Here is a 25,585-nt window from a genome sequence, read left to right as displayed (position 1 = left end):
TTTCTTTTATCACATTTGATTTGTATAACGTTTTTCAGATTTGGGGATTTTTTTTGTTGTAATTGCATTTTTTATTAATTTTTCCATATGAATATAACCACAGTTATAACCACATCACTTCAAACATGAGTTTAGCGCCACAGTTTGTCACAAATAAATGGAGATGCCCCACTACCACCCGAATGAATCAGTTCAACATCCTCGATTCATATTCTAGAACCTTCCTTCTGCTTCACTCCAAATATATATTCTTTCTTTCTAAAGAAAGTGATGCAGGGACTGCAGTTGTATGGAAATTCTTTATTAGGAATAACCCCTTGCGATGTACCATCTCGTTATGAAGGGGGTCTTCAACGACAATTACACAATACAAGCACAAATAATAAAAAAATAAAACGATAACAATAATAATAGAATGAAATAGTAAGACCGACAAAATCAGGAGGTCATACCCAAACAGAGCGTGAAAATGGATCATTCTTTCATAGGTTATAAAAAAAAAATGTTGTCCGTTATAGCATTAAGTAATATAGTCATAAGACGTAATTATAGAGATTTCACTACTGAGCCTATAATATGAAGACGGCACATTTTTGAGCAGGTGGAAAGTTGATGACAGTGTGACAGCTTGACAGAGTAGCGGTTCCCTTTAAGGGTGTTACTACTGGGTTAAAGATAAAACATTGGTGTGTGTTTGTGTGTGTGACCATGTCCCTGGTGTCTCTATGCATAACTTACAGTCGGAGCAGCAGCAGCGGTACCAGCGGACTCCCTCCACTACCTCTGATGACTCCATAAGGTTCCACAGCTCCGGGTCTCTGGATCTGGACTTGAAAGAAGCGTCCGAACAGCCGAAAGTGGTAAAAATAAACAACGATTGGCAGAAGGAGATCAGAGTAGGCGGCTCAATGAATCCCAGAACAACAAAAAAAACAGAGCTGTCCTTTTTTTCTGGATGCACCACAGGTGGAGCCCTCGTCCTCCGCCCCTACCAAAGAGCCTTTCCTCCGCATCGGATCCAAGAGGATGGGAAAAAACTTTAACCCCTTCTCCTCGTCCGCCTCCTCCAAGGGAGCGGAGAAGGAGTCCCAGCTCCCCAACCGACTGCTCCAGCTGGCCAAACCCAAGGAGAAGAAAGACAAAAGGAAGAAGAAGGGCAAAGGAGAGCAGACACAGACAGGTGCGATGAACAAAGGCTATTCTGACGTTAGCCGGTCCTCTTTAAATCTGTTAAGTAAAACTATTTGGGAAATAAATGGGCCAGATTATCAGAAAAAAAGAAATCACGCATCTAAATTGTTATTTCAGACAAACCTTGGGTGTACAACATTTTTTATATATGACAGCTTCTCTTAGAATCTATTCTCACGTCCCCTCCCTGCTACATCAGGTGTACTTCCTGCTGAGAGTTGAGGCCTTTACACATCGGGGGTGGGTTTTGTTTTTCTCTTACGATTTTGAACTGTTGGTTTTCTCATTTAATACTTCCATGCAAAGTGCAAATATTAGAAGGGTCGTAATTATTTCTCCAGAAAGAGTTAGACAGCACACGCCAGATCCACTCTTTCCGTCCTTACCTTCCACAATAAAAGCCCTAGATCATATTAATATTCGGATGCAAGTAGTTCACATTTTTGTATTCTTCCCGCCCATGGTGTGTAAAGGCCTTCAGATTCAGGTTTATACTATTTTAGTGTAAGGTAGCAATGTAAGACACTATTGAAATTATTCAATATTGCAATTTAATCTATTGGGATGTTCTGTATCGTTTATCAAAAACACTAAACAGATTTTTGTATTAATAGTTTACATCAAAAGATTTGTTCAGTGAGCACACAAAGTAGTGCTATGATGTCACCGGGATCTGTGGTTAAGGCCAATTCAATTAATTTTCTACAGCCCAAAATCACAAATTTGCCTCGGACGGCTTTACAATCTGTACAACCAGGCCAGGAGAGTGTTAGCCTAGTTTAGCACAAAGACTGGAAACGGGGGGGAATTAGCTAGCCTGGCTCTGTCTATAAGTAACAAAATCCACCTCCCAGCTCCTGTCAAACACACTGACTAACATGTTTTATCTTGTTTGTTAAAAAAACCTGACAAGTGTAAAACAAAAAGCAACAACTATTTGTTTTGTTGAATATGTGCCGGACTATTTCTGGATTATCACTTGTGTCTTCGTGTCTCTTACAGAGAGCAAAGTTGCAGTGATGTCGGATCCTCAGAATGACGGGGACATCTTCTTCTGCTGAGGACGGGGGACCACGCACATGTGAACTCCGAACCCCCCCAGTGTCCTCCTAACTCTCTATTTGGATATGAAAGGCCCACGTGGGGTCTTCTTTGCAGACACTGTCCCGACCTCAGGGGCCCGACTCACCTGCATGCGCCCCGGGCCAACACAAGCACTGACAGTCTCCAGGTGAAGTCACGTTGAGCTGCTGATTCAATCAAGAGGACTTTGATCGACAAATACGCCAAGACCCCCCCCCCCCTCCACCATGAACAAGTGCCATGTCTTTCAGCTATCTCATCCATGAGCAGTTCCACAGTCTTGAGTCCCACACTGAGCTTTTAATCCGTACATTTGCCTCAACTCCCGGCTTCATCCGTCAGGCTGTCCAACAAGCCATAAGTGTCTTCAGCTGTTAGCGACCCCCGAAGGAGTCCGCGCTGTGTGCTGAGGTCAGCAGTGCGTGTGGTCACACGGGCTTCCAGGTGCAATCGATCGGCGACACGCGGAGTGGTCGGGACACAAGACTGGAGTGGGGAATGATCACCAAAGACTTTCTAGTGCCTTAAGTCTCTGATATAGTCTCCGCCGATCTCTAGAAACTCCTCATTGGAGAGAGAAAGAATCCTCTTTAATCGCATCTTCAAATCACAGCAGTGCAACTGTAACTGCAGCTCAACAGGATCAGGAATACAGAGATTTTAAACATGCACTTTATAGACACACACACACACACACACACGAGAGAGACTGGTGCTTAATTTGTAGGGTCTGTCATTTCCCCCTTGATAATGTAATCATAATTTGTCAGTAATTTGGTACTAAACGCAGGGGAGATGGAATCATCCCGAATAGATTAGCGCCATTTAAATCCAAGATAATCTGCCTTTCTCTATGGAAATCTTTAGTCTGAATATATGTTCAATTGTATTGTGAAAGTACGGAATCCCAAGGAGTCGTTGAGAAACGGAACAAAACGTGTTGATCAGTCATTTCTGTTTTTATGACTGAGCTCGTGGTTCTCTCTGGACTCCAGATGCCTTCAGCAGCTCTCCAGAAGCTTTCGACCATTCTGAGCATCTCCAACATCCATGTTGATGTCAATCAATTTGGAGTAATGTTGCATACATTTGCCACTGTGTTATAATTGTCGATATCAGAAGCAAAATACTAATAATACTTTGTAGAAAGTCTTCAAAAGAGACAATCAGCGAGTTTACTCTCTACTTAGTAATAAATAAGGGAAATGAGCTCTGTGTTTTAGGAGGACGCCCTCTTGTTTGCTGGTGTAACTTCCAGTCGTCATGTTCAACACGTCATCTGTAACACGTTGAAACTCATCAGGAGTTAAGTGGGTAAAAGATGCTTCCTTTCCCCAATCAACGGAAGTGGATTCCACCGAGAGAGAAGAGGCTTACATCCAGTTCCTTTAACGTCTAGTATATTTACTGGGGTTTTGTATTATTGTTGAATTTATAGTATCGATCAAAAGCCAGGTTCAATCCAGAGCCAGACTAATTTTTGGATGAATAATCCTGAATGTATTGAATTTAATGTGTGAATAGAACTCAGCAATGTTTTGTTTTTTTAACTCCAACATAATTTATAGTTTATGTTATTGGAAAGACAATGCATTGGATCACGAGTGAAATGAGGATAACTATTTAAAAATGGTTTCTCTCCAAATAACTTTACAGATACTTTAATACTTTAAATCTACTTACAATCCCGTTGAGTCTCTGCACTGCAGTGCAGATATCCCCGTTATTTTTGAATGTGTCTGAAAAGGACAAATGGATCCAAAGCTCAGTATACGTTAATACCCAACCCCATCCCCAAAAGCCTGCTCCCCTCCTCATCCTCTGCGTGATAACAACTCCCGGCTTTGGATTCGCACTGCATTCATTTTCTGCTGAGGAGCGTTCGCGGCGCGGGAGGTCTCGAGAATAATATTTCGTTGAGAGAAGCTCATTTCTAGCTGAAAGTTAGAGTTTCTTGGTTCCCCGCAGCGCCTCTCTCCCTGTCTGTGTGTGTGTGTCCGTGTGTGTCTGTGTGTGTGAGCAGTTTGTCTTCCTTTCAGTCTCAAGCATTCAAGGGCAAAGAAAGCCTTAAGAAAACACGCTTATTTTTCTCTCTAAAACCAGCGATATATTTCAAGATGACCACGCAGCCTTGATAGCATTCAAACGAGTGACCTGTTATGTGCCTAAGTGCCTTAAAGCAACAAAAAAAAGGGCAAAAAGATAATATTTTTGCGTTATTAACTAATCGATCTCTGTTTACTTAATTAAACACTGTTTGCTTGAAGCTATAACCGTCCCTGTTCTATCACCGGCTGACCGGAATGGGGACTGAAACACTCTTTGAACAACTAGCTGCTTTAGCCATCGAGCTAACGTCGCTAAACAAGCTTTCAGGCCATTTGAAGACTAGAGAGCTGCTTAGCTAGCCAGATTAAAAAGAATAAACCATAAACATGGCTCAGATTACATGTTGATTCGTGGAGACGTTATTATGTCACGCGTTAGCTTTGAAGCTACGGCTAGCAGCAGCAGCCTCTTTGGCGTCTTGGCTAGAAGGAGCATTTTGGATGGTTGTTTTTTGTCTTCCCCTTTCAGTGATGATTAATATCAACAAAACACATTAAAAAAATTGCTTTGATATATAAATATTTTTTTTTTAAATGGGCTAATTGGGATTCCAGTCGTACTGAAATACAAATTCAGCCTTGCATGCGTTCAGTAGATGAACTGTTATGAAATGGATCCGATCAAAAAACCAAAACTGCTGAATTTAAGTCTAAGATTGCAAAACCTTGTTAATTTATTACTTTTGTTGTGTTTAATGTGTTGGATCGGGTTGTGCCGCAAGTATTTTTATAAGTATGTTTCTAATGACTATTGAATGAGTATTTAGAAATTCCCACTGATGCACAGTATTCGGTGTAATGCTGCACTATAAATTCAGCTACTTAAGCTCTATGAAACTTCAGAAAGATTAACAAGCACGCAGTCCAAATCTATTCGGCTTCACACAAAAAAGAAACAAGGTTTCCTTTCTTTCTTTTATTTATCTTTATTGCAACACTGTTCTGCATTTCAAGTTGAAGGATTCTTAGTCAGAGTAAATCCCAGTAGCTCGTTCACATGGAGTCCTGCTGAGAAGAGGGAGATTAATTTAAATACCAATTTACACTTGTCAACCAGCCCCCTCTCCGGTCCAGATAACCTCCCAAAGTGACGTCCTTTGGTGGGTTTCAGTGTCCTGTCGTTTGTAATGAGTGGAAATGAGTCCGCTAGAGGATGCATTTAGGCCTGCTCTCCATTGTTTTCCCTCTTGTACGCTTCAACACACAATCTGCAGCTTTTGGATGCCTGAAGCATAATAAGCTAAAATCACAGAAACGATGTATGATCATGAGTTTAGTGGCAGTTTGAGTCCGGGAGGCCCGGCTCGCTCCTCCACATTGTTACCATTCAGCGTGCACTAGATTTGTACTAAAACCGCTCATAAGGAATAATACATACTCACATTAAACCACAGTTTTTGTACTGTGAGGTTTTTTTAAATGTATCTGTACTAAAAAAACAAAAAAGGTACAAAGTTTATTTTTCTCGTTTTTATGTACAAAGAAAAAAGGGCAAAGCAACACATTTTGTAAATATGTTTGATGTAAAAATTTGAACTTCCAAAGTACTGATAACTGTGGATTTTGTTTAGTTGGATGATTGTTTTTTTTGTTTTTAAAAAAATAAATAATAAAGCTTTATTTATATCTCCCCTTCCTGTTTTTCAAATGTACAGTCATGTTCTCTCTTGAATAAATGAGTATGAAGTTTGTCATGCAACGCAGGTTGTGTGGATCTTGTGATGGAGCGAAGAGTTGAGTTTCCATCCCAGTGGGAACGATCAGACGACAGGCATCTCCATACTCATTCCAAACGGACCGTTTTTACCATTGCAGCACACGTACACGCTCTAAGGAAAACTAGCTCTCGCTACCATAACCAGTTAGCCTTAGCGACCGTGTGTCATATCTACTGCTGCCTTCAAAGGGGACTTGTGAGCTTGTGGTTTCAATGTATTTGGTCATAAGCTGTTATTGCTCCATTACAACAAAATGACCACAAATTAAGACGCTATGCAATGTATTTTTTTCAGACTTGACACTCAACTCTGGATTGTCGATGACATAAAATACTGTGACTTAAGATAAAGAAAGCTGGTTTTACTTTGACACTGTACAACTTGTTAATGACTTTCTAAATATTTCTCTTTTTAGTCTGCTAAAATGGTCTATGGCTTTGAAATACGATTCCATAATGTTTTTAAACAGTACACTGTCATTTTCACATCGAATTCTTGACTTAATGACCGGTTTAAACACTTTCATGATTTTGTTAAACCGCGACTCTTTGTATGAGATTTGATGTGCTCTGTGTGCACTGGGATGCTGCCTCCATTCCCAGAGGCATCTGTGCCTTATAAGATCTGGGTGATTAGCATCTAGAGCCAAACCTGGACTCATGGTTCCTGGTATAAAAGCTTGCTACCTGGACCTCCTTCTCTTCCATTGCTGGCGCGACATCCACACATGACCGACTGACTTCCACTTATTGCTGATTGTTACTTTCTAAATAAAGATGCTCATTTGTTATTCGTAAACTCGTCTGGTTTCCTATTTGTGACAACTATTCCAGCTTGAGTTCTCAAACTGGAAGCCAGTGATGAAAACAGACCTGAGGACAAGAACAATGCATTACTGCACATGGTTTTATTTCCTCTTGTGCTGCTGAATGGAAAAGTCATCAAGTAATTACAATGTGCTACAACGATCTGAACTTCTGCCACGCTGTCCTGTTCCTCGTTTGAGAACTTCATGTTCTCCGACCTAAAGAGATACATTCATCCTCCTTCACATGCAAGAACCACGCAGAGTTTGAAAAGTGAGTCAGTTTATTTTCACCAGTAAAAACATACAGCATCTACATTTGTTTTGCTCCCCCCCCTCAGAAGTATCTTCAGTTTTTCCTTGTTTAAAAAAAAAACAAAATAAAACCTCTTCTTTCAAAAACGCGTTCACAACCTGAAATTCTAAAGAACAGGTGGCGAGTATTTGAGCTTCTGTGCAGCAGCAGAAATCTAAGAAGTGACGCAACTCTTTTTACACTCATGAACTCATTTAACTGTTGGACAGAGGCCCAGTGCAAAGGACTCAAACAGCAAACACTGCATCAGACAAAGCCACCTGCAATCCGTGTCCTGCAGAAATCACGTTCATCCGTTTTGTGCCATCTTTTTTTTAATTCCCCCCCCCAATCTTGTGACAGCTGGTGTCATTTCCAGCATGTAGAAAAACATTGCACACCTGTGGGACAAAGGACGCTAACGAATGCATTGAGGAATATCAAAAAAAGTGCATAGGTGTTACAGAAAAATAAGAAATGTATATTCGGTTTAGGGTTCCGCTTCCAAGCGGCTCTTTGGCAGTGGTGGTTTCTGCAGGACACGCCGTGCATCTCTGCTCCTCATATTGCTCCTATACAAACCAATACATCAAAGCCCCCGGTGCTGTGCACTTCCACATGTTCCTTCAACACTCAAACATGCTTCTGGAAATAGAAAATGAGTGCATGTGCAACTTAAACCGCTCAGCTGTCCACAAACCCCCCCCACATGTTATTCTTTTGGAAGTAAACGCATATACAGAAATTAGTCATGCAAGAGGTTTCAGCCTCGTCACCAAAAGCAGAAATGAGGTTAAAAGACTTTTTGCTGACGCTTTTCAGTAAGTCTTCAACAAGATCTCATCAAAATCACCATCCCATGGTTTCCGTATAGATTTGTGGATATATTAAGTCCCGCCCCCACACCGGGTGGGGGAAAAACAATTCATTGCTCTCCGTGGACTTTGTGTTGCGTGAAGGTGCCACCTCTTCACTTGGGATACAAATGTTCTTTTCTCTCACCGTGTGTGAGAGAGAATTTTGAATTATTGTGGCCGTCTTTTGTAAAACTATTGATTAGTTTCCTGAATTAGTAATGTTACCACAACGATTGATGTCGTTTCAAGTTCCCAAAATGATGATAAGTCAAACTTAACTGCCTCACAAGACCGCTTCATGCGCTAAAAGGATCCTTTGACGTGACGAGTGCAAAGGCAGGGCTCAGAATGAAGTACAATACAAAAGCACCTGGGACCCAAAGATTAAAAAGTCTGGGACAGCCCAATCAGAAAGGGGCCGAGATGTCCGCTTCGTGTCTCCAGGTGTGGCGGGACTTCTGTTCCCTGCATCCTTCCACCTGTAGCTCTCTACTCATCGTATGAAGACACAGGGATGTGCTAGTGTTGCGTCTCCACGTAGTGTTGTCTGAATGCATCGTGAGGAGGATTGCGCCCTCCACGAGTTCCCAAGAATGACCCAACATACACATTTGTTCCTTATGTAGAAGATAAAAAGACGACAGTTTAAATCCTCATTGACCGGATCTAAACCTCTCAAACCCATTAACACTGTATTGGTGCACACGTGGTAGCAATACTAGTAAATACAGTCAGTATGTGCAGTGCAACCTGAAGTCAGGTTTCCTGGGTTCAGGTTCACAGGAAACTGAACTGCTGTCATTTGGGCTCCTTTGTATTCTTTGAGGGAAACCGCTGGAGTGTGTTAACGCTGTCATCAATTAACAGTGTTCATTCGTTTACACTGGAATGGTTTTAGTCGTAACATTTTAAAGACATTAAAGAAACACACAAAATCCCTCAGGTTTGTATGAGCGCTCCATCAGTCAAGTGTCTGAGGAGTGTCACATTCTCCAGGAAGCATCCTCACACAGAGAGAGCGAGAGAGAGAGAGCGAGAGCGAGAGCGAGAGAGAGAGAGAGAGAGAGAGAGAGGACCTGTTGCTGTGCCGTTGGCTTGTTTGCCACGCCGCTCAGGACTGACTCAGAGTCTGTGTGATGCAACTTTTGTTTTGTAAGGATTGGTCCTGTGTGGAGCTCCAGCCGCAGACCGCAGGGGGTCGGGCCTCAGAAGATTCTCCTCCAGTCAGAGTCGCTTTTCAGCAGACAATCAACACCTGAAAGAGACAAGGGGGGGGTCATGTTGTGACATGTTGGTAACGAGTCTTTCATCTGCAGCCACTGTTTTAGTGTCTCTGAAGAATTTCCCTTTATAATCTGTAAAAGATCTCGAATCGGTTCTCTCTCTCTTGACGAGTGATGCGTCATTTAAAAGGCTGTTCAGAGACCGTTTTTCCACAGATATAAACCGAGAGAGGGATGGTGAAACAGTCTCACTGGGCTCAGCTCGCAGTTGGGTCTCAGGGCGTGGATTAATCTGCTGTCATGCATTAACAGAAGAAAGAGCTCCGCATTAAAACTGGTTTCCATTATGAAAAAAAAAGCAGCTCTGAGAGCAGAAGCAGTGAAAGTATGAGCTGCTGAGCTGGAAAATAGAGAAGTAAGGATTACGCGTGTGTGTGTGTCACAGTGGGAATGACAGGCAGCAGGGCCACTTTAAAGCGATCATATTCACAAGTGATAATAAGCCAGGGTGAACGCAACAACGGTTGCAGATCAAAATGTTGTGCAAATTTGTTCCAAATTAATCTTTTTTCTATTATGTGTTTTTTTTCTTCTCTCAAACGTTTCAAAAATCTTGAGTCATTTTTGTACACAATTATCAGTGTATTTTAAGTTTGCTGTTGTGTTTTCATGGACACCGTAGCTTTTGGCCATGATTTGTTTTTATCTCTGGCAAAGGCAACAATTTATGCATTGAATTAAATATACGAATTGTATGAATATTGTATGAATATGTATGAATTAAATGTTTACCTTGCCACTAGAAGAAAAAGAAAACTTAGGGTTGACTGAGGTTTGGAGCTAAATGCGTGCTAACATGCTTATGATCACAATGTTAAAAGTGCAAAACTGGTCAAAATGACCACAATTCATCCTTGGGGGACCATGAAATCCAGGACAGTTGAGTGGAGTCACTGACCATCAAAGTCCGCCGCTTGGTCAGAGGCCCAACGCTTCAAACTACGACGCTCCAGCTTCCCTTCTCGAGTCAGAGCGTAGATGGACTCTTTTCTAAATACACTTCTAAGTTCCCCCGGTTGTGCTGAGGGACACGTTGGTTTGGGTTACAACGAGCATTAAGAAGGTCCAAATCCCCAACAATTCATCCGGTTCTGGCTGATGAACAGGAACCTGTAACCCCAGTAGTCACGCTGTGTGGCAAAGAGCAACTCCTTCAACTGAACTAGATTGTTCAATGTGTTGAAGAGACGACGAGCAATGAGAACGTGTTCCTTTCGAGAGCAGTCACCGTTTACCCTCCCCCGATGTACCACGCCATTAGGACTCTGCTCTGCCTGGATCGCTCCCCATTCCTGGTGTTAGGATAAATTAATATTAATAATAATAATAATAATAATAATAATAATAATAAGAGCAAAATGGGTTTTAATGGGCTGTTAAAGTCTTTGCCTCAATGTCCTGTATTGATGATGAATAAATCATAACCATAAAAACAAAGTGAGGCAAACACTCTGTCAATTCTCAATTAGGCCGGGCTCAGTGGGGACCCCAGGGGAGGTGGCTGTTACCGCTGCTCTGAGTGCTGGAAGTGGTACTAAATTCCAGGATGATCCATCACAAATCTTTGCGTCACAGCTAGAAGAACCGAGACAAGGTCAGGGGGAAAAGCTGCGGGTGGAAGAAGACATAACATACATATTTTTAAGAAGTAGTGGACACAGAGGGAGTTCAGGGAGGAATGAGACCGAGACACAGGAGCTGGAAGGATAACGGACGAGATGGTTCAGGGAGGAGCAGGCTGCTCTGGGACTCCGGTTTCATAACATGAATTTTTGAAAGGGGGTGGCGGGGGTGAAGATGGAAGGGGGTGGAGGAGGGGGCGCTGAATATGTAGGCGAGTACGCATCAGTGGGTGGATTATGGACGGAGGATATTTATGTGCTGCAGTACCACAGCACGGGGTGGGGGGGTGTTGTTTCTACACTTGGAGGACAAGGAGAACGCAAGGAAGCCGGCGATTTCACAGTTTGACCTCAGCACAGAGCGCTCAATACGTCCTCACAAACAACAATACACTGATCGGTGTCAGAATAGGCCACACTTCACATCTGCATGAATTAGATCCACCGCACAGCACTCATTCTAAAGGAAACAGAGTCAGGTTTGCCCGCTACTCTCCTTATTTCCTTCTTTGAGTTTTTATTTAAGCTAAATAATGACATGTGGTGTGTTGACTGCATCAGAGCCCACAAGGCTAAACTGCCTCCTAAATCACTCAATGATTTGGTAGCTAAAAGGCTGTTTTATCAAAGTGAGCCCGACTCAGTGCTCACTAGTGTAACGGGCCGTACGGTCCGTCCCCCCCCCTTTCTCCTTTAATCTTTTAATTTAAATAATGATGGTCTGAAACTATAAAGTGCATTAGATTAAGTCACTGACATGATATGGATAAAAACTGGATGTAAAATTCACATCACACGCTCCACAAGATGGAAGAGGTATCACAAGAGGTTCTTGGGACTACAAAAACACTCTTTGGATGAGTACAGTCACCATCCTGCAGAGAGCCCTCAAAAACGACAACACCAGTTTTATTTTGATCTGCCATCAAATTACAAACTGAATTTACGTCAAGGTTAGGTTTAGCATTTGTCAATTTAACCAGCAACAGTATTAGGGTTTTATTATCATTGGTCTGATTGTATACAAGTCTATGAGAAATGACTACTCTCGATTTATAGTAAACAGGAGTTTATGGTCTCAATCTCTAGTTTCAAGTCTTCTTCAATACAGCATGATGTTCATTTAGTAAATGATGTCATTTAGAGTCAAACAGACCATAAAGCAAGGTATGCATTAGGTCCACAAACCAACGGATGACGATGTCCACTTCTTATATCCTGTGGTCATAACACTTATGGTGCGTGTTTGGCCATTTAAAACAATAGTTGGCTGGGCTTGGTCATTCGCTACCGAGACTGTTTGCAACCTGGCAGGCTGCTGTCAACAGGGCTGGAGGTCACCAGCCAATCACAGGGCTGACGCACAGAGCAGGACAACCAATCACGTTCACAGGAAAACTTAGTTACTGTGACCTTTGGTTAGAAAGCAGCTCTGATGAACATATAACCAAACGCAGTCCTGTACATCACTGGAGCAACGTGGGACATGAATACACTCTTCAACCTACTTCCTCATATTATATATTCATGTACCTTATTTAGAGGAAGGTCAGAGGTTAACTTATGAATTCAATGCCAGTCTGAGCTTTTATCAACACTGGACTTTTTGTGCTTCCGTACGGATTTTCTTTTGAATTGCAGCGGCTCCACATGACATAAATCAGTTCACGTACTGTAAATCATTTTGGAGCGATGCCGAGCCAGACTCCAATCAATCATTTATCGTTACTCTCTGCGAAGCGCTGACGCGTGGGCTCCGGAGACCAGGACACAAAGTCACGGCTCAATTAAGCGGAAGAGAAGGTTTGCGCGTACATTTTTTTTTTTCAAGCGATATTTTCAGAATGCCTCGTTCTCAGGTGGCTTTAAAGTGATGAAGGTTTGAAGAGAGGTCCGACTATTTTAGTGAGAAGAGGAAAAAGAACACTTTGAAAGGCTGCTCCCTCCCCCACGTGTTTTGTTTTTAATTTAGCCAACGAACACAAGAATTGTTAGAGAAAAAAAAAATATGTTGCTGTTGGATGTTAAGATTGGAAGCAAACACGATGTCTATGAGTAGCAGCTTCAGTGCTACGCGTGTCTACAAAGGATGTATACAGGCACAGCATGGAGTATAGGTCACATTCGCTTTGGCAGCACTCAGAGCCCAATGCACAACCACTGGCGTTACGCAGGTAAATAAACCAAAATCGGCTACATTTATGCTGCGAGTTGTGGAAATCAAACCCTTTGTACTTTCAGGTAGGAAGGCTCTATATATGGGTGCAGTCCATAAAATGCAAGTTTGTCCCACTGTACATAAATGAAAAAGAATTGCCACACCAGTACCAATACCAGTACCCTTAAAGTGATAACGATACCATCATTATTCAATACCCATCATGTGAATGGAAGCCGTGTGTAAATGGTGAATGTCTCTATGTCTTTTGTCTGTTTTTTCTACATCTGGGCACAGAAAGGGTTGATTGAAGGTATTGTTTGACTGAAGAAGTTTCAATACTACTTGGTACTGAGTTATTTTGTGGATACAGTATTTGGTTCCGATACCTAGCCTAAGTAGAAATGTATTATTTATTTAAACCTGCACTTGTAAGGGCCTCGTGACCCGAATACATGAACACAGGTATTGCTAAAAAGGGAATGAGCTTAGAGGGAAATAACAGGAAAGTTCAGGGATCAGTGAGACCATGGGGCCTTCGGAGAGCAGATTATATTTTCAGATTGTGTCAGTTTTGAGAAAGTACCTGGAATTATTGTCCGCTGGTGTTCTCCCCGTTAGGCAGGTAGGTGTTTCCATGTGCTGACAAAGGCGGTGGGGATCAGTGAATAAGGCACTGTGGTGATGGAGTTCCAGCTGTCTGACGTGGGGTCGTAGCAGTCCAGCGTTTTACACCGTTGCGTCCCGAAGTAACCTCCGACCACGTACAGCTTATTTCCTGAGGCCACGGCGTGGCAGCTCATCCGCTTGGACGTCATGTCCCCGACTCGAGTCCACTGGTTGGTTTCACAGTCGAATCGGTAGGCGGAGACGGCGGTGAATTCGGTGTCGCCGCCCATGATGAAGATCTGGCTGCCTAAGACAGCAGCCGCCGTATAGCGCCATGGCTGGGGGCATTCGGCCGCAATATTCCAGCGGTTACCCACGGGGTCGTAGCATTGGACCTAGATGTAGAAAAATAGGAAGTTTGGCCCGTCGGATTAGAGTGTAGACTCAGCCAAAAGTAGTGTATTTAGTTAGATGTGGAGAGGTGAGGAATTATAAAGAAGGTTGACGTACAAATCCACCAACCTTGGAGGCCTTGTCTCGGTGTATGGTTGTCCCCCCAAAAACAAAGAGTTTGAGTTTGGCACTGACAACGGCCGCGTTACTGACTCCATCTCTTAGAGGAGCCATCATAGTCCATTTATTACTGAGGGGGTCATACCGCTCCACCTATGAGGATATCAAACACTTTAATACATGCACATGTCGGATTTCTAATGGACTGATTCAGAGGTGAATAGTTTGCAAGTTGAATTAATGTCAGACCATATTTCACATGATAATACGATTACGGGCTGTATATACACACACGTGTACGTGACACACACAATTAGGTTTTCACATTTATGAACATTCTGAAACTATTCTCTTAAAAAGAAGTCAATACCTGTTTTAGGGAGACGGATGGAGAGGCGGGAAAAACTCCCGCTATGGCTGTATGACCTCCAACAACGTAGAGACTGTTCTCCAGCTCAGCTGAACCATGGCCAAACCTGGAGAGGAGAACACCCTCATGATCTTTAGACCTTTGGTTCTCAACCTTTTTGTGTGTCAAGGACCCCTAATGGATACACATTAGGTCATGGACCCAAGATTTTTCTTCAGAGACGTTCTTAGTTGAATAAGACCAGAATTCCAATGTTGTCCTTTGAGGAGATAACCGTGGAGGAAAGTAAAACTAGTCCCTCTGATGACTCTTATTCACACTGGGCTCACTTCTAAAGTGAATCAAATCGTGAAAATGAACTATCCCTCATCTTGTTGGGGACCCTCTGAAAGAAGACAAACTGCAGCCACTGCAATATGCACCGTGACACGCGTGACCAAATAGACACTTGTGTTATGTAGCGGTGCAACAGATGATAAAACTCCCGGTTGGGACCGTCTCACAGGTAAAAGTCGCAGATCGGACCACAGATCAACACAAGAGGAAAAATAAGGGTGCAAATATCACTTTGAGATGCCCGAGCACTTTTTTTTGCAGACGATACCAATTGTTGTTCATTGATGATCCATATTGGCAGATATGGATACCCTTAGTTGATTGATTACAGCAGCTGGTGTACGAGGCACCAGACTTTTTTTCTTTTCTTCTACCGTCTTTACAACCGCTCTGACGTCTGTAAACCATCACAAAATGTTTTATTTACTACATAAAAAAAGGGACACAATTCAAACAAGCAAATAAAATATTGTATTATTATGGTTTAATATTAGTATGTAGTTTGAATAAAGTATTATTGTGCTTAGGAGGTAGTGTAAACAGCTCATAATTGATCTCCATCTATTTATCTATTCACCTCATTTTACGAGATGACATGTGAACACATCGTGAAAACGTCACGATGTACCTTGGCCCAATACTCACCGTCACAGAGCAGAGCCTGAATATGTAACTCACCTGGCTATTAGCATGGGTGCTCCTTTAGACCACTCCTCATGGACAGTGTCGTAGATCCAGACGTCCTTCGAGACTCCGTTCTCGGATCCCCTTCCTCCTGTGACGTAAACCTTACAGCCGATGGCACACGCACTGAACTCCTTCCTGGGGCTGGGGAGGTCTGCCTTCGGTATGATCTCCTTGGCTTTATGGTCAACCTAGAAAAAGTTTGTTAACGGAATATTAGTTGAGGTCAATAAAAAGATTTTGAAACCTGTTCATGCAATGTAAAGATTTCAGAGATCCAGAGAGCTAGCAGACAACAGAAGGGTGGACCTTTGAAAGATTATTGATTTTCTTTCTGAATTTCAATGAGAATTTAGGTTGGATTTACAGTTCTCTATCAATGTAGCTGAATCTTTTTACTCTAGTATTAGTTCTTAATAATATGTATGGGCTAATCTTTGGTATTCTTTTGGTTTTTACTGTATACAACTATACATAATTTGTTCTACTACTGATATAATTTCTGTCATATGCATTGACTGTTTAATCTGTATAAATGACATCTATTGCACTTGTTTTTTCCTTATCCGTTGCGGTAGGATGTCTTCTGTTTTGATTGTAAAAGCCCTCTGAAGCAAATTTGTGATATTTTTTATTTGAGACATGCAGCAGGAGCAATGTGGGTTTCAGGGTATTGCTCAAGGGCACTGACATGTAGACAGGAAGACACTTAATCACCACCTCCATTTAAGGCAGGCCGATGTTCAATTCAATTCAGTTTATTTTGTATAGCCCAATATCACAAATTTGCCTCAGAGGGCTTTACAATCTGTACACATACGACACCCCTGTCCCAGGACCTCACATCGGATCAGGAAAAACTCCCCAAAAATAACCTTTGACAGGGAAAAAAGGGAAGAAACCTTCATGAGAGCAACCGAGGAGGATCCCTCTCCCCGGATGGACAGAAGCAATAGATGTCATGTGTACAGAATGAACAGCATTTACAAAGTTACATAAACACATTACATGAATATGACAATGTTCATGTAATGTGTATGACGATGTTGCAATTACATAGTATGCATCTTACACCCTTTTGTTTATTCACCATGTGTTATTCAAGCAAGTAATAGACAACACGTGTTTCTGGTATAATCCTGTAATTTAGACATGTTGGTTGAGCTACTGTATTTTATCTGGAACTCAATGAATGACCTTTAAACACCGCTTTACTAACTGAGCTAATGCCTCCCATCTAATTACATTGAACAGAGGATGGTAGCTAGCATTAAAATACAAAACACTGCATGCGTTGAACGAAGATTTACTTTAAGCCCAGCAAACAGGACACCTTATACTTCATAAAACACATGCAGTATATTTTTACACACAAAAAGAGGCCGTCCAAGTAGGACTGTGTGTATGTCTTTCACCTGGTATATCTTGTCACACATGAAGGTCTGGCCTCCCAGTATAAGCAGTGTGTGGCCTGCCTTTCGCGGTCGAGCACAGGGACTAGTCACTACTCCGTCATTCTGAAGGATTTTCTTCTTACACTGCATTGCCTCTTCTACTATTGACCTGCAGAGGAAAGTTTAAACACAATCGGAGAGATGAAGACACGTTTGGCACACAATGTCTTCACTGAACGTCCTAATTCTCCATCAACTGCAGACATGTCTCAATTCCCAGAAGTGTCCTTTAGCGACAAGTTCAACTTTGTACAGTGGACCATTGCCCCAGATGTAAAAAAAATCTCAGGTTTAGAACTCAATATTGAAAGGAGAGGTGAGGAGAAAGTGAAAAGAGGAGACGAAAGAGGGAAAATGGAGGAAAAAAAATAGAGGAAATAAAAGGATAGAGGGAAAGAAGAAGAGTCGATCACATGCTAAAATCTGAATTTGTGGATATTCACAAGATTTCAATCGCACTAAACTTTTGAACAAGTAAAAACACAGTGAGTATCATACCAATCCCCTAATGTATCAGTGGATCAGTAAATCAATGCTTTTCCAACCTTGTACTAAACACTGTTTCCTTAATGGACTTCAGATGATTCTTATCAGGCTAGATAGTGCATGGCGGTCCCAATTCTATGCTTAATGCGTACACAGTGTTTCCCCTGGTAACAGTAGTTGCCATGTGTAACTTGAGTTCTTTGAGGATGAGACTTTTGTATTTGAGACAGATGCCAGAGCTTTTTTTTTTGGGATCGATTTACACGGCCCCTGACAAAACCATACCTGCTCCTCTTGTCAGCCATGACCAGCTCCTCACAGGCCACGGCCTCCAGCAGACACTCAGACGGCAGCAGAGCCAACCTGATGCCCCTCAGCAGCTCCGGTAAATGGTGACGCCGACCCTCCAGGTCGTACCTCACCCACCGCATCACAGAGTAGAACACGACCTGCCGCAGGCAGAAAAATAACAATCAAACATTTCGGAAAAGGAGCATCTAGCTCGGCTGGACAGTGTTGCGATCACATGTTGATCTAATGCATAGCGCGAATTGCATTTGGGAGCACACACCCACATTTGGTTATGGATTACCACTCTTTCAAGAATAATGATTAGCAACTGATTAAAGACTATTTGGGACAAAACAGGGCATAGAAATTGGTGAAAGGCGGTGCATCTGCCTCACAGAAAGACTTGTCGGCAATGTTAAGGAAGAGAAAATGGAAGAAATTAACAGGAAAGCTAGAGAGGACCACTCACCTGCTCATCTTCTATTTCCAGCTCATCGCTGAGGATGAGCTCCAGCAGCTTATCTTTAGACAGGCTGTAGAAATCCTCAGATTCTCTCACCTAAAAGGACACAGACATTTTGAATACACACGTCGTACATTAAACATGTACATCACGCAATCTGCAACACACGGATCTCCAAAGATATCTGCGCTCTGTCTGCATTTCAGCTGCCAGCTCTTAATTAAGGTATGGGAGGGGCATGAAGAGGGAGGAACAGCTGCCAACTTCAAGTTAGTTGGCTATAGACGCACAAATGTTTAAAGAGTCGAAGTAGTGAGGATTGGAGCTGCTGCAACCAAGGAAAAAAATGACAGAAACCCTTCCGAAACCCATTGGTGACACGGAGCGCAGGAAGCAAGAAAACGCCGTAAATCGCGGTTACCGTCTCGTAGTGTAACAGACACATCCTCCACGACAGCTCGTACAGTCTTTTGCACTGATGGGCGTCCGATAACTGCATCATCCCCAGGCAGTTGGAGGAGTGCAGGTTCTTTTCTAGAAACTCAGCTGCCGCGTCCCGAATATCATGAAACTGCAACATGTCGCCCGCCTCCAGCAGCGACTCGGCGTTCTCCTCGTTTATGATGACTCGAGACGAATAGGCGAAGTCCAGCAGAAGCTCCAGGACCTGAAAAGGTGAAATCCGGTGTGGGGAAATGTGGTTGTGAAACAGAGGATCGTACCGTTTTGGCTACATAGCGGCTGCTTACATAGAAATTGCTTGGTTTCTCCCAATAAAATCATGATTACACACTTTTATAGCATAAAACAATCTGTCACCCCCTCGGTAAAAGTACCTCGGGGTGTATACTGTCTCTGAAGTTGACGTCGCTGTCCAGACTTTCTCGCAGCCCTCCGCTGAACATGGCCTCGAAGTACCGGCTGCACGCCGCCAAGACAGCCCTGCAAGACACAAACACTGCATTTTGTCAGTGACCAAAGAATTGTCAAGGTCGTAGGTCGGGACTGCCGCGTCCGCTAACTTGAGAGCTGCCAGCAAAATGGACAAATGGTGTCGGTGTGTCCATGTACCTGTGGCATGGGAACGAGCGGTCCCCGGCCCACAGGATGACATCGGTGAACATGCACTGTTTCCTCAACGTGTTCAAGTGGGTCAGGACGCTGTCGGGGTGCGAGAGCTTGTGGAACAGCGAGATGTTCATGGAGCCTGTGCTGGTGCGGGACTTGCGATTCTCATGGACGGTCACCGACATGGCGGCTTCGTTTGGCACCTCCAGGGAGTCGCCCGGGACAATCTCTCCCACTGCTCGATGGCGACAACAACGGGGGAGAAAAATATAATGTAAACATGTTGTAGCCATGTTGAGAAAACACACACATCTTTAAAATCAGAAATCAGAACGGGCTGGAACTGCTGCATCAGCCGTTGTCATCTCCAAAACCGACATGTACTGGTACTTCAATGACATTTGTAGGCAGCAAACTGCGACACCACCGAACTCAACGGGACAACCGATTGCGAATTAAAACGCTGTGGCAAAAATAAGCGGTGAGGCGGCGAGCTTTGCGGTTGAACAATCTGTTTACTGAGAAAGTTGACAGTAAATGTGGACAAGCAGTGACTTGTTTTCTGTCTCGCATTACTCGCATGCCCACATGTACATTGAAACCGGTCGCTGTTCTCGTCCATGCTGGCTCGCTGCGACTGAGGACAAAGTCTGTACCTCTAGTTGTGTAAAAATGACCTTCTAAAGTTTAGCTGAAGCTAATATGAGGCTTCGACAGCCGTCATTACAACCCACAAGGCTTAAGTCCTGGATGTCCCAGCATTGAAAACTCCCATCGCAGCATCCCTATCAGATTCCTTCAATATTATATTATATGTTTCACCACTGCCCTTTTACCCGTTTCAAGCCTGCTGCTCATTACTCCACTCGCTCAACTGTCAACAAAATATACAAAGATCAAGACGACAGTTGAAGCGGTACACGGCAGCTAAAGTGAAGCGGCATCATCTCACATCCACAGTGAAGGAAGCTATAGACGACGCGCTGTCGGACGTCTTTACAGGCAGGTGAACGCAGGCATACTTTAACACTCGGCGGATGAGAAGAATTGCCATTTCAGCCTCAACTGTGTGTGTGTGTGTGTGTGTGTGTGTGTGTGTGTCTATCCATCTATATTTGCTGACATGCAGTTGCAGGCCAGAGCCACAACAGCTCAGTCACCGGGTGTTGTATTGGTTCACTGATCACAATGCAGGGCCTGACGAGAACCTCAGCGCGGCTCAATTGTGTCAAACAAACAAAAAGGTGAGAAGTGCAACGCATGCACACTCGGGGGAGTCACGAGAACCGATCAGGGATGTTCCAATACCATTTATTATTTTACCTTTCCGAATCAGACACATCGTGCACTTTTGATCCCAAAAAAATTTAAAAAGTCAAACGGGTTGCGAGTCCCTCTCTCGTGTCGGTTGTATATTGCTGTGAAAACATTTGCTTCAAACATCTGGATTTATTCAAGTTTATCGCCGAAAACAAGATGCCATTTGAATAAGGATGGGTACTGAGGATGTTATGGATACCAGAGAACACGGAGAAGCTTAGGTTACAACACACAGAGTTACTTCAGTCTCATTTCCGCACTATATCTTCACATAGCAAATAGCTGCCTGCTGCTCTGATTGTCGCATAAAGAACCTTTAACGCTTGGCTGTACTGTACTGTCCCCACCAGGTGATTCTTCACACCACATGATCTCAGCAGATGGTTGACATATTGTTTACAATGAGGTCACATTTAACTGGATGACGCTGACCCGGTAGCTTATATAAACAATGACAGCAGCATTTTAGGTCAAAGTTCGTCCTGTTAGAAAACCGGTCAAAGGTTAGCCAGTGTTTACTAGAGTTTGCTGTGGCAGCGGGCTTGTATTTCAGGCGAATTTCTGATTCATGCTTTGGAATCCACATACCGGTAAATAAATGACTCAAAATGAATGCACTTTATGGACATGAAAATGTGAGCTCAAAAAAATATTAGATTGATGCTAAATCAATATTGTATTGTCACAAGTTTACGTGTAGTTATCGAATCGTGGCGTTGCGCTTTGGTTTAGTAAATGTTTACATATACGGAACAGAATCAGCATTAAGGCTTCAGCTAAAGTTCATAAAATGCCAGTGAATGACAAACAACACACGTAAACCATTTCCCAGAGCAACGTCAAACATCTTGATGCGTCCGACCAACAGTGCAAAAATCAACTGTATTAAAAGCAGACACACAAGGAGCAAATCCTTAGGCTAAAAGCAGTCACATTTGAGTAGTTTTGCTCTGATAAATAACTATGAAATCTATTAAATGCTGATGACATTTAGATTGTCGATTAATTCTCTGACAATCAGCTAATTGATGAAGGGATCATTGCACAACGACCCCTTGACCAATCTGTACTGGGTCGTCAATGACCGGTAACTCATGGCCTACATTAGAGTGAAAACTTGCCATCGGTTAGCAGGAAAACCACAACAGATCTTTATGGGCAAAACATTGGAAGTAGAGAGAGTTTATGAGATGTTTGCCATGGTTACAATTGTCTTTTCAATGCAACGTCCGTATTCCAATCCCGCAAGGGGCGAGTTGACTGTCCAGTCTGTACTTTTTTTTTTTTTTTTAAATCGGTATCCAATCCGCCAGACCACTTGCCAAGGTGGTCTGGCTCGCATTGAGTTTGGATCTCAGCGAGGCGTGGGACAGCAATCACAGAAGTCGCATTGTTAAAAACACAGGTAACCACGGCCTTTGCTGCACCTGCACACAATGAATGAATGGGACTCACGGGAGGGCAGGCAGAGATGACTGAACCAAAGGGATATTTATCATATAAATACATAATAAAAAAAAAATGGGGGTTTGCAGGGCTTCATTCCACTTGCAGGCTAACTTACGGTGACAGAGGTTGCTGACCCAGGCACAGGCACTGACGGTCAGGAGGTGAGGGGGGCTCTGCATCCCCGGGACTGCTACACGGGATGAGTGAACACAAAGAGATTTAGGGAAGATCTTGTATGTACCGACACATATCATAAAGTAGGGGGCGTGATGTGTCGCGTATGAACAGAACTGTTTCGGTGTCAACATCAGAAGTCATTTCAGAGCATGCAAATACAGGACAGATGACATTTTTAAGCTGTGGAAAATGTTTTTTCTACACTAAAAAGTAGCTTGAAGGACATTTGAACCCACACTTAGAAGTGAACTAGAGCTGATGTCAGCCTCATTTTTCTTCTTCCTCCACGTCTTTTAAACCGTTTTGAAGGGTGCAATATAGATGATCAATATTCTCGTATTGGGATTTCTGCAGCCTAGTGCCATACCTCCTACTTTCTGCTAGCGACACTCACACAATCCTGTCTTGCAGCAGCACAGGTCGCTAGTGGAATATCAACAGAGCTGCTGAATAGACTGAGGCCATCCAAAGAGGCCGGTAGTCAGTGGGCCTGAGCTTGTTTACCCACAGCTAGCATAGCTGCACCACTGGACTTGTTGCCCGTGGCCACTCTCTCTCCCTCGTGTGTGTGTGTGTGTGTGTGTGTGTGTGTGTGTGTGTGTGTGTGTGTGTGTGTGTGTGTGTATAGACGGTTCTTGAACAAAAGGCCTATTTCTGGGGAAGTATTTTAATTCTTTCCAGTTATGCTATATAAAATCAACAAAAGAGCTGCAGAAATAATGATTATCCAAGTTGCATTGGACAATATCATGGATGGTGGGGCTGCACGAGTACTACTTAAAAAATTGCCATGTCGATTAAGGAATGTACGCAAATTTAATTTCTGAAAGACAATGACAATGCCATATTTGCTTCGAAGAGCTGCATACTTAAAATGAGTACTACTTTGTCTCTGCTGCAGAATGCAAGCAGGCACTTCAACCCACCACCTCTCTAACACTCAACCAATAAAATTAGCCACCCAACTAGCGGTGAGGTCAGGCTGTGTCACCGCAAAAGTCTGTCCAGTCTTTGGTCGCGGCTACACAGCCATGCCTGGAGCTTTTCTAACATACACCAAGCACTAAAGTTACAGTAAATGGATGTGAGCTAGACCAGAGATATTAAACACAAACTCTGTGAATTTAACAGCCTCGGCTCCGCTCCGTGTTGTTGCACTGAAGTGAGACAGAGCCAGAGTTGACCAATAATCTTGACCGTCACGAACATTTTAGCTAACCTATTTTTCTGGCTGTCGGATGAGCAAAACATTTTGTATTGGCAAAAGTAGCACATGAAACCGCAACGTCTTGGTCTTTAAATCCAGCATGCCTTTTTTACTGTGATGTCTCAGGGGCAGCACAATGAAAGGCAACATACAAATAGCGTGAATAGAGAGACAAATAAAGCAATCAATCAAATCTCCTCCAATGTTTGTTTTGGTTTAATGTTCATTTTAACTGTTAAGCTGATAGCATTAATCAAAATTCCTATTGAGCATTGCTTAGCACTTCCATACTTTGAAATCCGATTTTTAAAAAGGCCACAGTGTCCAGACTGAGAAATATTGTTGGAATCAGATAGAATCACTGCCAGCAGTCGACCAAGCGGGAGGCAAGGAGGCAAGACGCAGAGCAGGCTCTCTTCTCTATGACATTAATGTCACAAAGTAATGGCTTTCAGTGGTTGGGAAATATTCATCAAATGAATAATCCAATGCGCCTCAACCCTTGATGCATGGCTGAGGTATGGCTTCAGCGCCCAGTGACCACGGCAACAACAGCAGGACCAGCAATAAAATAAGACGATTTGTACAATGCGGCCAATGACATCACAATTATTTGTACTTCAGTAATTTTCTTACATCTAAATGTACCACAAAGACAACATTGTTGTACAATGATCTGTGAATTCACATGTCCAAATATGAAGAATAAATAAAAACGATGCTTACAAGTAACACAAATAAATAAATAAAAGCGACTCGCAAACAGAACACGTGGAATCATTATACATTATTTATTTCATCAACCTGTGAGGCTGAAACAGAGTGTTCATGGAGACTACACCGTGAAAGCCCTGAAAGGCGGTCAGGTCAGTAAGCATCACCCGGAGACTGGGTGAATTGTATTTGGGAGCCCTTGCGGCCATGTCGGGCCCGCCTGGATCATTTAAATCGTTAAGCGTTAAATGATTAACCTGCACAGTCGGAGAACAAAGTCAACAAGGAACTACCGGAGGGTAAAGAAACGGGGGCGAAACAAAGGGTGGCCTGCGGTTGCTGACAGCAAACCGTGAATGAAAAGGGCGTAAATGACACTTCACTGACACAACGGCTTTTAGTCGCTAAACAATAAAAAAAAATGGTTTTAACGATTTAGTTGCTCTAAAATTCTAAAAAATTTCCCAGCGATTGGAAATGAGCTAGCAGTTAGCTCCCAAGCTAACGACTGAATAACTTGCTCGTTCAGGCAGCAAAACCAGCGTCCAATGCTAACCGACCGCGGTATCAACAAATGGACGGTACGCGGTTTGCCAAATCTTCAATCTGAACGTGCCGAACAAGTTCGGCAGCAACTAACGTTAGCTACGTAACGTTAAACGTTACAGTTAACGAGGTCGCGCGAGCTCTGCAACCAACTTCACGTCGTTGATAGCCAACCCGAAGCCCTTCAACTTAACTAAGGTTGCTTGTCCCACAACTGCCTGGTAAAAAAACAACAACAAAACTCACATACTTGGGCATGTGGGAACGAAACAATGACTTTATTCTCAATTTAACGAGGTTTTGGGGAGTTAATGTAGTGTATACAACACTCCGAAATGGTCATTAACTGTTAAAATGCCAACATTAAGTTTGCTAATTTCTCTAGACAACAATAATAGTTGAGATAGCTAACGTTACACTACGATTCCACCTAGTGTCTCTGACTGCCCGCGTGAGAACTACAAACAAAGATGATTGCTTCACTCACAATTATAATACTTGCATCTGTAGAGTTAAATCCATAGACCGTCTACCGTTGACTTCGTTGAATAAAACATTATATTTCGGTGACAATCGCTGAAGTATGTCTCGCCGTCTCTGCCTGTCTGACTGGTTTTGGATGAGGAAAAGAAAAGAAAAACTCAATACTGCACTAATGCCAACAACCAATCACTTTTGATTGAATCATGACTGACGTATTTCTAGCCAATCTCCAGTCTCTACCCGTTGCAGGACTGGCCTCTTATCCAATCAATGTGAGAGTAGGCGGAATTTCAAC

General features: G+C 42.9%; 2 protein-coding genes across 11 annotated transcripts in view; one reads left to right on the top strand and one right to left on the bottom strand.

The window, feature by feature from the left end:
• Positions 1-6,014, top strand: part of akap13 (A-kinase anchoring protein 13) — a 28,490-nt gene extending 22,476 nt beyond the window's left edge. For all 6 annotated transcript variants that reach the window (XM_034536036.1, XM_034536035.1, XM_034536033.1 and 3 more), the window contains 3 exons: positions 741-860; positions 967-1,180; positions 2,194-6,014. In XM_034536036.1, coding sequence (XP_034391927.1) covers positions 741-860; positions 967-1,180; positions 2,194-2,252 — 393 coding nt within the window. In that variant the 3' untranslated portion in view covers positions 2,253-6,014. The remainder of the gene's footprint in view (positions 1-740; positions 861-966; positions 1,181-2,193) is intronic.
• A 1,157-nt stretch (positions 6,015-7,171) lies between these two features.
• LOC117732251 (kelch-like protein 25) lies at positions 7,172-25,428 on the bottom strand. 5 transcript variants are annotated; one of them, XM_034535070.1, is made up of 13 exons: positions 25,295-25,428; positions 22,279-22,353; positions 19,398-19,629; positions 19,163-19,268; positions 18,748-18,993; positions 18,333-18,422; positions 17,858-18,021; positions 17,048-17,195; positions 15,627-15,823; positions 14,613-14,718; positions 14,252-14,395; positions 13,707-14,124; positions 7,172-9,312 (listed from the first exon to the last, which is right to left on the bottom strand). In XM_034535070.1, the coding sequence occupies exons 2-12, from the start codon at positions 22,340-22,342 to the stop codon at positions 13,738-13,740; spliced, it is 1,884 nt and encodes a 627-aa protein (XP_034390961.1). In that variant the 5' UTR covers positions 22,343-22,353; positions 25,295-25,428; the 3' UTR covers positions 7,172-9,312; positions 13,707-13,737. The 5 variants fall into 5 exon arrangements, with proteins under 5 accessions (XP_034390961.1, XP_034390960.1, XP_034390958.1 ...); XM_034535069.1 differs by having other exon boundaries at positions 7,172-10,632; positions 14,240-14,395; positions 25,295-25,420; XM_034535067.1 differs by having other exon boundaries at positions 14,240-14,395; positions 25,295-25,420.
• Between the last annotated feature and the right edge of the window lie 157 nt (positions 25,429-25,585).

This window comes from Cyclopterus lumpus, chromosome 6, assembly GCF_009769545.1.
Source record: "Cyclopterus lumpus isolate fCycLum1 chromosome 6, fCycLum1.pri, whole genome shotgun sequence".
Lineage (NCBI taxonomy): Eukaryota > Metazoa > Chordata > Actinopteri > Perciformes > Cyclopteridae > Cyclopterus > Cyclopterus lumpus.
This window is presented reverse-complemented; position numbering and strand designations above follow the sequence as displayed.

Coding starts and splice junctions, on each gene's coding strand:
- LOC117732251 (XM_034535069.1), bottom strand. CDS start 22,342: ATGCAGAGCCCCCCTCACCTCCTGACCGTCAGTGCCTGTGCCTGGGTC. Junction 18,022..18,332: donor TGGAAATAGAAGATGAGCAG/GTGAGTGGTCCT, acceptor TGCCTGCGGCAG/GTCGTGTTCTACTCTGTGAT. Junction 15,824..17,047: donor TGTGTGACAAGATATACCAG/GTGAAAGACATA, acceptor AACTTTTTCTAG/GTTGACCATAAAGCCAAGGA.